This window comes from Pristiophorus japonicus, chromosome 5 (genome assembly GCF_044704955.1).
Source record: "Pristiophorus japonicus isolate sPriJap1 chromosome 5, sPriJap1.hap1, whole genome shotgun sequence".
NCBI lineage: Eukaryota > Metazoa > Chordata > Chondrichthyes > Pristiophoridae > Pristiophorus > Pristiophorus japonicus.
The window spans coordinates 278,159,044-278,173,045 of NC_091981.1; the positions used below are offsets into that span (position 1 = coordinate 278,159,044).

The 14,002-nt window shown below is 47.0% G+C and overlaps 1 protein-coding gene across 3 annotated transcripts in view; it reads left to right on the top strand.

Annotated features, from left to right (window-relative positions):
- Positions 1-1,402: 1,402 nt before the first annotated feature.
- xylb (xylulokinase homolog (H. influenzae)) overlaps positions 1,403-14,002 on the top strand; it is a 295,599-nt gene continuing 282,999 nt past the window's right edge. For all 3 annotated transcript variants that reach the window (XR_011593279.1, XM_070880117.1, XM_070880118.1), the window contains exon 1: positions 1,403-1,677. Coding sequence is in view for 2 of the 3 variants with exons in the window: in XM_070880117.1 (XP_070736218.1) it covers positions 1,627-1,677 (51 nt within the window). In the remaining variant the exon portion in view is untranslated. The remainder of the gene's footprint in view (positions 1,678-14,002) is intronic.

Sequence of the window (14,002 nt, forward strand, 5' to 3'; positions counted from 1 at the left end):
TTTCCACTGATGGGGGAGACTAGAACTAGGGGGCATAATCTTAGAATAAGGGGCTATCCATTTAAAACTGAGATGAGGAGGAATTTTTCTCTCTCAGAGGGTTGCAAATCTGTGGAATTCACTGTCTCAGAGAGCTGTGGAAGCCGAGACATTGAATAAATTTAAGACAGATAGACAGCTTCTTAACCGATAAGGGAATAAGGGGCAGGAAAGTGGGCCTGAGTCCATGATCGGATCAGCCATGATCGTATTAAATGGCGGAGCAGGCTCGAGGGGCCGTATGGCCTACTCCTGCTACACCTTATGTTCTTATTCATCATTATCATCATAGGCAGTCCCCCGAAGCGAGGATGACTTGCTTCCACGCCAAAAAGGAATGAGTTCACAGGTGTTTCAATGAAGGACCTAAAATTCCAGATCCAGAACTACATCCTGAAGGGTGGAAGATGCCTGTGCGTGGATTTTTTTAACGTGGGGTGGCCGTTGCACACCAGCCACCACACGAGCTTGACACAGAGCTAGGTCTTGGTCCAGTGGCAAGAGTTACCCAAGACAATTGGAGACCAGCTCTGCTGCACGGACTGAGCGTGCACACACATCGCAGTGTGGGCGGGCCCATGCTGCCCCTGGGCCCTCGCCTCTCCTGGGTCCCGGTCACTTCCCGCTACAACCTCTTGCTGCTCCTTCGCCCCTCCTTCTGTACCTGCCCGCACTGCAGCCAGTGACCTGGCTTTGCAGCCGTCGCCCTCCTGCAGTGGTATGCCGCCGCACACTGCCCCCTCTGATGGCCCCTGCCTGCTGATGGTCTTGCAGGCCAGGATCGCGCCGATTTCAGGGCCGGGCCACCCCATGCTGCTCCCTCTAATTCTCACATTGCTGTGTGCAAATTGGCTGCTCTGTTTCCTACATTACAACAGGGACTGCAGTTCATAAAATCATAGTTCAAAAAAAATTACTTCGTTGGCTGTAAGGTGCTTTGGGACGTCTGGTAGTCGTGAAAGGCGCTATATAAATGCAAGTCTTTCTTTTCTTTATAACACAGAGGGTGACTTTTGCCGGCCAGCCAGCTTTGGAAGGAGGGAGGTTGGACACAGGGAAGTAGTTTTAAATGATGGCGGTCTTTTTTTAAGGAGGGAGGTTGATCATGGCAGAGTTAAGAGAGAAGGGGATGGGGTGGGCGGGCATGGTGCCTATGCAAAGAGATCTGCTTGTGTGGCTCAGGTAGCACTTGCGGAGCGCGGCCCCTTTAAGAGGCGCGCGGCCCGGCGGTTGCGCGGTGTGGTGGTAACTGCCTCTGCGCGAGACAGGCGCTCAAACTGAGCCTGAAACTCGCGCTCGCTCACGCGCACTCCCGCCTCTCGCGCTTTTCACTCCCATACCCGGCCACCCCCCCGCACACACACACACACACACACACCTCGCTGCTCGCGCATACTCCCACGCAGTCCCAGGCTCGCGCTCCACATCAACCCCGCCCACTCCACCCTCAACCACGCCCATTTCCACGCGTGACGCGTCCACCTCCCCCTCACGGTCCCGCCCACTTGCCGCGCTGGTCCCGCCTCTTCTCTTGCCTGGCCCCTTCCCCTCGCTCCGGCAGTGCCCGGGTTGGCGGCGATCGGCGCCATGGCGGCCGGACGTGACTGCTACCTGGGCGTCGACCTCAGCACCCAACAGGTAGGAGGCGGTCTGACTGGAGCCGAGTCAGACTGACAGGACTGCCCGATCTCTCCCCGCTGATTGGTTGACCCAGCTTTCGGGGGGTGGCTGGCTGCAGACTCTCTGCATCCCCTGCTGAGCGGGTCGGGGCGGCTGTTTTGATGGGCATTGAGGTTAGAGGGCAGAGCAGGAGTAGGAAGATGATTCTGGTGGTTGGCAAGACTTGAGTTGGGCTTTGGGATGATTTAATTGGGGGGTTGGTATGGTTTGGGTTGGATTTTTTTTTGGATTGCGGGGGTTGAGTTGGGGAGGTTGGGATGGTTTGGGTTGGGGAGGAGCGTTGGGATGGTTTGGGTTGGGGGGGAGCGTTGGGATGGTTTGGGTTGGGGGGGAGCGTTGGGATGGTTTGGGTTGGGGGGGAGCGTTGGGATGGTTTGGGTTGGGGGGGGGCGTTGGGATGGTTTGGGTTGGGGGGGTGTTGGGATGGTTTGGGTTGGGGAGGGCGTTGGGATGGTTTGGGTTGGGGGGGGCGTTGGGATGGTTTGGGTTGGGGAGGGCGTTGGGATGGTTTGGGTTGGGGAGGCCGTTGGGATGGTTTGGGTTGGGGGGGGCGTTGGGATGGTTTGGGTTGGGGGGGGCGTTGGGATGGTTTGGGTTGGGGGGGGCGTTGGGATGGTTTGGGTTGGGGGGGGCGTTGGGTTGGGGGGGCGTTGGATTGGGATAATTTTAGGGGTTGGGATAATTTTAGGGGTTTGGGATAATTTAGGGGTTTGGGATAATTTAGGGGTTTTGGGATGGTTTAGGGGTTTGGGATAATTTAGGGGTTGGGATAATTTTAGGGGTTTGGGATAATTTTTGGGGTTTGGGATAATTTAGGGGTTTTGGGATGGTTTAGGGGTTTTGGTTTCGGGGTTAAGTTGATTTGGGATTTGGGTTTAGGCTGTGGGTTGGAAGATGAGATGTGTGTTTGAGGGTAAGGGTGGAGGGTCTGAGGGTGAGGGTAGGGGCTTGCTTTAGGCTGGCGGTTTGGAAGATGAGTCGTGGTTTGAGATTGGAGTACAACTGACAACTAGCTGACTTTTTATATGGCGGCAGCAGCAAATCCCACCAACCATCCTGTAATGTAATCAGTGCGACTTGTTGTTCCCTGATCGCGCTTATCAGTCACCGGTGAACCTAAACTTCTGATGATCCAACCATCCAATGTCAGAGTGACAACCAAAAGCAGTTTTACATGATGACAAATCACAAATTGTCATTGCCTCTCCGCATTAAAAAAAAATGAAGCGTGGAGTTCAATTTCCTCCCTTTCAGCAGGTCTCCAGAGAAAGAATGGTTAAAAGGGGGCAGGGATATCTACTTAGGTGTTGCTGTACCATGAGCACTCCATATAACATAAAAGGTGGAAGATATACAGGGTTATCGTTTAATTCTTAAATAAAAGTTTAGCGTGCAATTTTTAAACAAAAGTTCAGTCAGTGGGGATGGCAGACCTACATCAGCCTTGACACTAATTTCTCTTTTTTTAACATTTTTCCTCACTTGCTTTTCTTATCGCTCTTAACTGAAAAGTTTTGCTTCAGTTCAACACAGCGATTGAGTAATAAACTCATGAAAGCCTAACTCTTCAACTAGTCTCTGAAATCTTTCATTTTAATCCAGTCTGACACTGTACTTTGATCCCAACTGTCACATGCAATCATTGACAGTAGGAGTCCAACAGCTTTTTTTATTAAAGGGAAAGAGTCTTTCTGAAGAATGTAATTGTAAAACTTGCACCCCCCCCCCACCTCCCCCTCCTGATTGCCAAACTCTGTCAAATTTTGTTAATGCATCCATCTTATCTCCAACAAGTGCGAGTAATTAATGGACTTCTCTGTCACTAAAATTGAGACCATCTGTTTAGATGCCTGTGTGGCTTCACCCCTTCTTGCCAGCCAAGCCAAACACCGCTCCAGTTTCCAGAGGGACCTGGGGGTCCTTGTGCACGAAACACAAAAAGTTCGTATGCAGGTACAGCAAGTAATCAGGAAGGCAAATGGAATGTTGACCTTTATTGCAAAGGGGATAGAGTATAAAAGCAGAGAAGTCCTGTTACACCTGTACAGGGCATTGGTGAGGCCACACCTGGATACTGCGTACAGTTTTGGTCTCCTTATTTAAGGAGGGATATACTTGCATTGGAGGCTGTTCAGAGAAGGTTCACTAGGTTGATTACTGAGGTGAAGGGGTTGACTTATGAGGAAAGATTGAGTAGGTTGGCCCTGTACTCATTGGAGTTCAGAAGAAGGAGAGGTGATTTTATTGAGACATACAAGATAATGAGAGGCTCGATAAGGTAGATGCAGAAAGGATGTTTCTAGTCATGGGGGAGTCTAGAACTAGGGGGCATAGTTTTAGAATAAGGGGTCGCCCATTTAAAACTGAGATGAGAAAGAATTTCTTCTCTCAGAGGGTTGTAAATCTGTGGAATTCTCTGCCCCAGAGAGCAGTGGAGGCTGGGTCATTGAATGTATTTAAGGCAGAGATAGACAGATTTTTGAGTGATAAGGGAGTAAAGAACATAAGAAATAGGAGCAGGAGTAGGCCATTTGGCCCCTCTAGCCTGCTCAGCCATTCAATAAGATCATGGCTGATCTGATCATGAACTCGGCTCCACTTCCCTGCCCGCTTCCCATAACCCTTTACTCCCTTATTGCTCAAAAATATGTCTATCTCCACCTTAAATATATTCAATGAGTCAACCTCCACAGCTCTCTGGGGCAGAGAATTCCATAGATTTACAACTCTCTGAGAGAAGAAATTTCTCCTCATCTCAGTTTTAAATTGGCGGCCCCTTATTCTGAGACTATGTCCCCGAGTTTTAGTTTTCCCTATGAGTGGAAATATCCTCTCTGCATCAACCTTGTCGAGCCCCCTCATTATCTTATATGTTTCAATTAGATCACCTCTCATTCTCCTGAACTCCAATAAGTATAGGCCCAACTTAGTCAATCTATCTTCAAAAGTCAACCCCCTCATCTTTGGAATCAATCTACTGAACCTTCTCTGAACAGCCTCCAATGCAAGTATACCTTTCCTTAAACACGGAGACCAAAACTGTATGCAGTACTCCAGGTGTGGCCTCACCCATATCCTGTACAGTTGTAACAGGACTTCTCTGCTTTTATACTCTATCCCCTTTGCAATAAAGGCCAACATTCCATTTGCCTCCTGATTATTTGCTGTACCTGCATACTACTTTTTGTGTTTCATGCACAAGGACCCCCAGGTTCCTCTATACTGCAGCACTTTGCAATTTTTCTTTATTTAAATTAGAATTTGCTTTTCTATTATTTCTGCCAAACCTCACATTTTCCCACATTATACTCCATCTGCCAAATTTTTGCCCATTCACTTAGCGTGTCTGTGTCTCTTTGCAGATTATTTGTGTCCTCCTCACAATTTGCTTTCCCACTCATCTTTGTATCAGGGTTATGGGGAGCGGGCAGGGAAGTGGAGCTGAGTCCATGATCAGATCAGCCATGATCTTATTGATTGGTGGAGCAGGCTCGAGGGGCCCAATGGCCTACTCCTGCTCCTAATTCTTATGTTCTTGTGTCTCGCCCCTGCCCTAACCCTGAACCTGCGTCTTTCTCTAGTTTCTCTCTAATTTCCCCATATGCTTTCTCTCAGTTTACACAAATAGGAACAACTCACAATTTGCAATTGAATGCAACATTCTCCATTGCACGTATCTTATTAAACAAGAGACCCACTTTGCTGCCTTGACTGCCATTCCTACTAAACTTCTGAGCATCCACCTTCCATTTCTGGCCCCATGCTAGCTGACACTATCAGTGCTTCCCTCTCCTCAGGCGCTGTCCCTCTCGCTTTGAAAACTGCTGTCATCATTCCAATCCCCAAATTACAGCCCCATCACCAACCTTCCTTCTCCACAGATCTTGAACATGCTGACGCCTCTCAATCCTGTTCCCTGTTCCTGCAGCTCCATTTTTGAATCGCTCCAATCAGGTTTCCGTCCCTGTCACCGCACTGAAATGGTCCTCACCAAAATAACAAATGACATCCCTTGTGACTGTGACCTTGATGCATTATTCCTCCATGTGCTCCTCAACCTGTCTCTGACCACACCGTCCTCCAGTGCCTTTCCTCTATTGTCCAGCTAAGTGGGATTTCTGTTGTTTGGTCCCACTCTTACCTATTCATTCATAGCCAGATTATCTGCAGCGATGGCTTCACACCCAACGTTGCTTCTGAAGTTACCCTAAGAATCTGTCCTTGGCTCCCTCCTCGTCCTCATCTACTTGATGACATTCTCTGAAGACATGGGGATCAGTATCCACATGTACGTTGATGATACCCAGCTCCACCACTTCAGCACGTCTCCTGACCCCGCCTGTGCCTGTGCCTGTCAGACTGCTTGCCCAATATCCAGCCTTGGATGAGCTGCAATTTCCTCCAGTTAAACATTGGAAAGAATGGAGCCATGGTCTTTGGCCCCTGACACAAACTCCATACCTTTGCCACATGATCCATCTCCTTCACTGACCACTGTCGCGGGAAGAAACAGACTGTAAGACACAGTAAATTCGAGAATAGTATTTAAAACAAGGACGCGCCTGCTGCCAACGAACCGGAAGCGGACTGCGCATGCGGGCTGCCGATTCGTCACGGGAGTGGGTTCATAGAAACATACAATTCTACAGCGCAGAAGGGGGCCATTTCGGCCCATCGTGTCCGCGCTGGCCAACAAAGAGCCACACAGCCCTCGGTCAGCAGACCTATGAACAATGGCGGACAGGTAAAGAACATCCGGCCCAAACAGTCCACCCCACACAACTGTGATACCACATGTATTGCAACATTTTACACTCCACTTCACCCAGAGCCATGCGATCTCCTGGGAGAGGCAAAAAAACAAAAAAAAACAGGCCAATTGGGGGAAAAAATCTGGGAAAATTCCTCTCTAACCCATCCAGGCGATCAAAACTGTTCCAGCAGATCACTCTGGTGGTATTAGAAACATAGAAACATAGAAAATAGGTGCAGCAGTAGGCCATTCGGCCCTTCGAGCCTGCACCAGCATTCAATATGATCATGGCTGATCATGCACTTCAGTACCCCATTCCTGCTTTCTCTCCATACCCCTTGATCCTTTTAGCCGTAAGGGCCACATCTAACTCCTTTTTGAATATACCTAACGAACTGGCCTCAACAGCTTTCTGTGGTAGAGAATTCCACATGCTCACAACTCTCTGAGTGAAGAAGTTTCTCCTCATCTCGGTCCTAAATGGCTTACCCCTTATCCTTGGACTGTGACCCCTGGTTCTGGACTTCCCCAACATCGGGAACATTCTTCCTGCATCTAACCTGTCCAGTCCTGTCAGAATTTTATATGTTTCTATGAGATCCCCTCTCAATCTTCTAAATTCCATTGAATATAAGCCTAGTCGATCCAGTCTTTCTTCAATGTCAGTCCTGTCATCCCGGGCATCAGTCTGGTGAACCTTCGCTGCACTCCCACAATAGCAAGAATGTCCTTCTTCAGATTAGGAGATCAAAATTGTGCACAATATTCAAGGTGTGGCCTCACCAAGGCACTGTACAACTGTAGTAAGACCTCCCTGCTCCTATATGCAATCCTCTCGCTATGAAGGCCAATATGCCATTTGCCTTCTTCACCGCCTGCTGTACTTGTATGCCCACTTTCAGTGACTGATGAACCATGACACTCATTGTCCCTTTCCTAATCTGCCGCCATTCAGATAATATTCTGCCTTTGTGTTTTTGCCCCCAAAATGGATAACCTCAAATTTATCCACATTATACTGCATCTGCCATGCATTTGTCCACTCACCTTACCTGTCCAAGTCACCCTACAGCCTCTTAGCGTCCTCCTCACAGCTCACATCACCACCCAGTTTAGTGTCATCCACAAACTCGGAGATACTACACTCAATTCCTTCATCTAAATCGTTAATGTATATTGTAAAGAGCTGGGGTCCCAGCACTGAGCCTTGCGGCACTCCACTAGTCACTGCCTGCCATTATGAAAAGGACCCGTTTATCCCGACTCTCTGCTTCCTGTCTGCCAACCAGTTCTCTATCCACATCAGTACATTACCCCCAATACCATGCGCTTTGATTTTGCACACCAATCTCTTGTGCGGGACCTTGTCAAAAGCCTTTTGAAAGTCAAAATACACCACATCCACTGGTTCTCCCTTGTCCACTCTGCTAGTTACATCCTCAAAAAATTCCAGAAGATTCGTCAAGCATGATTTCCCTTTCATAAATCAATGCTGACTTGGACCGATCCTGTCACTGCTTTCCAAATGCGCTGCTATTTCATCCTTAATGATTGATTCCAACACTTTCCCCACTACTGATGTCAGGCTAACCAGTCTATAATTACCCGTTTTCTCTCTCCCTACTTTTTAAAAAAGTGGTGTTACATTAGCTACCCTCCAGTCCATAGGAACTGATCCAGAGTCGATAGTGTTGGAAAATGATCACCAATGCATCCACTATGTCTAGGGCCACTTCCTTAAGTACTCTGGGACGCAGACTATCAGGCCCAGGAGATTTATCGGCCTTCAATCCCATCAATTTCCCTAACACAATTTCCTGCCTAATAAGGATATCCTTCAGTTCCTCCTTCTCACTAGACCCACTGTCCTCTAGTACATTCGGAAGGTTATTTGTGTCTTCCTTCATGAAGATAGAACCGAAGTATTTGTTCAATTGGTCTGCCATTTCTTTGTTCCCCATTATAAATTCACCTGAATCCGATTGCAAGGTTTGTCTTCACTAATCTTTTTCTTTTAACATATTTATAGAAGCTTTTGCAGTCAGTTTTTATGTTCCCTGCAAGCTTCCTCTTGTACTCTATTTTCGCCCTCTTAATTAAACCCTTAGTCCTCTTCTGTTGAATTCTAAATTTCTCCCAGTCCTCAGGTTTGTTACTTTTTCTAGCCAACTTCCTTGGCTTTAACACTATCCTTAATTTCCCTTGTTCGCCACGGTTGAGCCTCCTTCCCCGTTTTATTTTTACCCCAGACAGGGATGTACAATTGCTGAAGTTCATCCATATGATCTTTAAATGTTTTCCATTGCCTATCCACCGTCAACCCTTTAAGTATCATTTGGCAGTCTATTCTAGCCAATTGACGCCTCGTACCGTCGAAGTTACCTTTCCTTAAGTTTAGGACCCTAGTTTCCGAATTAACTGTGTCACTCTCCATCTTAATAAGAATTCTACTATATTATGGTCACTCTTCCCCAAGGGGCCTCGCACAACAAGATTGCTAATTAGTCCCTTCTCATTACAATTCACCCAGTCTAGGATGGCCAGCTCTCAAGTTGGTTCCTCGACATATTGGTCTAGAAAACCATCCCTAATACACTCTAGTAAATCCTCCACCACCGCATTGCTACCAGTTTGGTTCGCCCAATTAATATGTAGATTAAAGTCATCCATGATAACTGCTGTACCTTTATTGCACACATCCTTTATTTCTTGTTTGATGATGTCCCCAACCTCACTACTACTGCTTGGTGGTCTGTACACAACTCCCACTAACGTTTTCTGCCCTTTGCAATTCCGCAGCTCCACCCATACCGATTCCACATCATCCAGGCTAATGTCCCTCCTTACTATTGCAATAATTTCCTCTTTAACCAGCAACACCGCCCCACCTCCTTTTCCTCTCTGCCTCTCCTTCCTAAATGTTGAATACCCCTGGATGTTGAGTTCCCAGCCTTGGTCAGCCTGGAGCCATGTCTCCGTGATGCCAATTACATCATATCCGTTAATTCGTCCACCTTATTCCGAATATTCCTCGCATTGAGGCATAGAGCCTTCAGGCTTGTCTTTTTAACACACTTTGCCCTTTAGAATTTTTCTGTAATGTGGCCCTTTTTGTTTTTTGCCTTGGGTTTCTCTGCCCTCCACTTTTACTATTCTCCTTTCTATCTTTTGCTTCTGCCTCCATTTTATTTCCCTCTGTCTCCCTGCATGGGTTCCTATTCCCCTGCCATGTTAGTTTAACCCCTCCCCAACAGCACTAGCAAACACTCCCCCTAGGACATTGGTTCCGGTTCTGCCCAGGTGTAGACCATCCGGTTTGTACTGGTCCCACCTCCCCCAGAATCGGTTCCAGTGTCCCAGGAATTTGAACCCTTCCCTTTTGCACCACTCCTCAAGCCACGTATTCATCTGAGCTATCCTGCGATTCCTATTCTGACTGGCACGTGGCACTGGTAGCAATTCTGAGATTACTACCTTTGAGGTTCTACTTTTTAATTTAGCTCCTAGCTCCCTAAATTCATCTCGTAGGACCTCATCCCATTTTTTACCTATATCGTTGGTACCTATATGCACCATGACAACTGGCTGTTCACCCTCCCTTTTCAGAATGTCCTGCACCCGCTCCGAGACATCTTTGACCCTTGCACCAGGGAGGCAACATACCATTCTGGAGTCGCGGTTGCGGCCGCAGAGACGCCTGTCTATTCCCCTTACAATTGAATCCCCTTTCACTATCGCTCTCCCACTCTTTTTCCTGCCCTCCTGTGCAGCAGAGCCACCAACGGTGCCATGAACTTGGCTGCTGCTGCTTCCCCCTGATGAGTCATCCCCCTCAACAATACCCAAAGCGGTGTATCTGTTTTGCAGTGGGATGACCGCAGGGGACCCCTGCACTACCTTCCTTGCACTGCTCTTCCTGCTGGTCACCCATTTACTATCTGGCTGTGTACCCTTTACCTGCGGCAAGACCATCCCCAACCTCACTATGACTATTTGGTGGTCTGTACACAACTCCAACTAGCGTTTTCTGCCCTTTGGTGTTCCGCAGCTCTACCCATACAGATTCCACTTCATCCACGCTAATGTCCTTCATTACTATTGATTCCCTGATGTACCTACCATTGTATCTGCGCTAGCCAACAAGAGGTTAGCCAGTCTAATTCCACTTACCAGCTCTAGGTCCATAACCCTGCAGGTTATGGCACTTCAAGTGCCCATCCAAGCACCTTTTAAATGTGGTGAGGGTTTCTGCCCCTACCACCTTTCCGGGCAGTGAGTTCCAGACCCCCACAACCCTCTGCGTAAAGAAGCTTCCCCTCAGATCCCCTCTAAACCTTCCACCAACCACCTTAAACCTATGCTCCCTCGTAATTGACCCCTCCACCAAGGGAAATAGGCCCTTGCTATCCACTATATCCAGGCCCCTCAAAATTTTATACACCTCAATGAGGTCTCCTCTTAAATTTTTTTTTTAAATACCTGGAGGGAGTGGGCTGTTAGGCAAAATGCCGGGAGGGAGCGGGCTGCTTCAAAAATGCTCTGTGGAGAAAAAAAGCTTCCGGTTCCAGATTAATGCGCAGTACGCTTCTGTGCAGCTTCTGTTTTTTGTAAGCAGTCACTCAGTTACAATCAGTCCACAGAGAGCTGAAATGTCTTTTTTAAGAACAGTACACAGTGATACTTTTGAATGAAACAGTCTTTGGTAGAACTTCAACAGCACGTTGTTGTACATGGGCAATGTGATCCCGATGTCAGCCCACAAGAATTTAAGTATCAGTGTCAGAAACTGAACTGAACTAAAAGATTACAGGGAATGACCCATGGCTCATATATTGATGGGTCATTACCCAAGATCAAAGACACGTTGTGAAGGACTATTGCATGGTATACTAAAGAGCAATTTGACACACATGGTCTGGGTCTCACCTGCCAAGATCTTAAACAACATATTTTTTGAATTTCTGCTAGAACAGAGATCACCTTATTAGCTTAAATTACCAGATCAACAACAACAACTTGTATTTATATAGCACCTTTAGCATAGTAAAACGTCCCAAGGTGCTTCACATGAGTATTATAAGACAAAAAGATTTGACATCGAGCCACATAAGGAGAAATTAGGCCAGGTGATCAAAAGCTTGGTCAAAGAGGTAGATTTTAAGGAGTGTCTTAAAGGAGGAAAAGAGGCAGAGAGGTTTAGGGAGGGAATTCCAGAGCTTGGGGCCCAGGCAACAGAAGGCACGGCCACCAATAGGTGGAGCGATTATAATCAGGGATGCTCAAGAGGGCAGAATTAGAGGAGCACAGACATCTTGGTGGGGTTGTGGGGCTGGAGGGGATTACAGAGATATGGAGGGGCGAGGCCATGGAGGAATTTGAAAACAAGGTTGAGAAGATGAGAATTTTGAAATCGAGGCGTTACTTAACCGGGAGCCAATGTAGGTAATCGAGCACAGGGGTAATGGGTGAGTGGGACTTGGTGCGAGTTAGGGCACAGGCAGCCGAGTTTTGGATGACTTCAAGTTTACATCAGGTAGAACTTGGGAGGGCAGTCAGGAGTGTGTTGGGATAGTCAAGTCTAGAGGTAACAAAGACATGGATGAGGGTTTCAGCTGCAGATGAGCTGAGGCAAGGGCGGCTTGTTATCCTATCAATAGCCAGTCTCTGGTCTCCATTTTGAAGGAAAGACGCTTTCCATTTTAATATGGTTATTTCAAAACATTATAACATTAAATATAAAATGTTTCCTATTTTACACAGCATGAAAATTATTTTGTCACAATTATTAACAAGTCAGGGAAGAAGAAATTATCTCAACTTGTGTGACAGGCGCATACTGCTATCAGATTGTGTTTGGCAATGGCCTAGGTGCAGAAGGCCTTTCCTCTATCTTGGACAAGTATGGTCTAAAGAGAAAAATATATACATTTTAAAATTCTAACGGAATTTATTGATTAAAGGTTCAATAATGCACAATTCCCTTATAATCCTTTGCGGTGGGTGTTCTTTGTTAATAGTTTCTCTTGTGCATCATTTATTATCACCGTGGCTAGTTTTTCACTTGATTAAATCTCTTTCCCCAACCCTATTTGCTCAGTCTAACCTTTTTTCAGTATTGCACCATTTACATTACTTAACGAGGCTGATTGAATTCTCCATTGAGCCCTTTTTTTATAACGACCTAAATTCTATAATAAATTATTGTTTTTGTTTTTAACTGACTAGAGATTGTTGGCTGTTTTTACAGTATGAATTTTCCTTTAGTTACCAGCGTCTCCACAAGTGGCATCATCAATTTATCTAGAAATTGATGGCAGACTTCAACAGTGGGGGCATAACATAGTTGAACGTGATCATCTTATCATCTGTCTGACTCCATCAGCTTAGGCTGACTCCTGTGTTGTGCAACTTTGACATTCTGTTCTCATCTTGAGCTAAACTAACTATACCCTTCACAGCCTCTGGAACATTGCCTGTTTATGTCTCAACCCCTTTCCTCACTGCGACTGAAACTTAGTGCATACCTTGATCACCTCGGATTGATTTCTCGAAATCATTCTCCATCCTGTGGTGTGGATTCGCTGAAGGAGATTTCTCTACATCGTGTTGCTTTAGCAAGTCCATGCCACACACTATTCCACTGCTGAGCAGACCTGGAAACGAAAGGCAATTAAAAAAAAATTAAGGTTGAGGCAGAGGAAATAGACCTGGAACGTCATGAGTAGGTACCAATCAGTGATTGCAATGACTGTAGAGTCACCTTTATCGCCTGATACTCTCCTGGCCAGACTCTTACCTTGCACCCTCCGTAAACTTGAGGTCATCCAAAACTTTGCTGCTTGTGTCCTAACTCGCACCAAGTCCCGTTCACCCATCACCCCTGTGCTCGCTGACCTACATTCATTCATTCATAGGTAGTCCCTCGAAATCAAGGAAGACTTGCTTCCACTCTAAAAATAAGTTCTCAGGTGACTGTACAGTCCAATACGTGAATTACAGTCTCTGTCACAGGTGGGACAGACAGTGGTTGGAGGAAAGCGTGGGTGGGACTGGTTTGCCACACGCTCCTTCCGCTGCCTGTGTTTGTTTTCTGCATGCTCTCGGCGACGCGACTCGAGGTGCTCAGCGCCCTCCCAGATGCTCTTCCTCCAGTTAGAGTGGTCTTTGGCCCCAGTTAAGCAATGCCTCGTTTTAAAATGTTTATCCTAGTTTTCAAATCCCTCCATGCTTCTCCCTACCTCTGTCATCTCCTCCAGCCCTCTGGGATCTCTGCACTCTTCCAATTCTGTGCATCCTATTGGCGAACGTGCCTTCAGCTGCCAAGGCCCTAAGCTTTGGAATTCCCTTCCTAAACCTCTCTGCCTCGTTACGTCTCTCTTCCTTTTACAGAGGGTAGAACGTGGAAGCCGGCCAGGAGAGCGTTGGAATAGTCAAGTCTTGAGGTAGCAATGGCATGGATGAGTGATTCAGCAGCAGATGAGCTGAGGCAGGGGCGGAATCGGGCGATGTTATGGAGGTGGAAATAGGCAT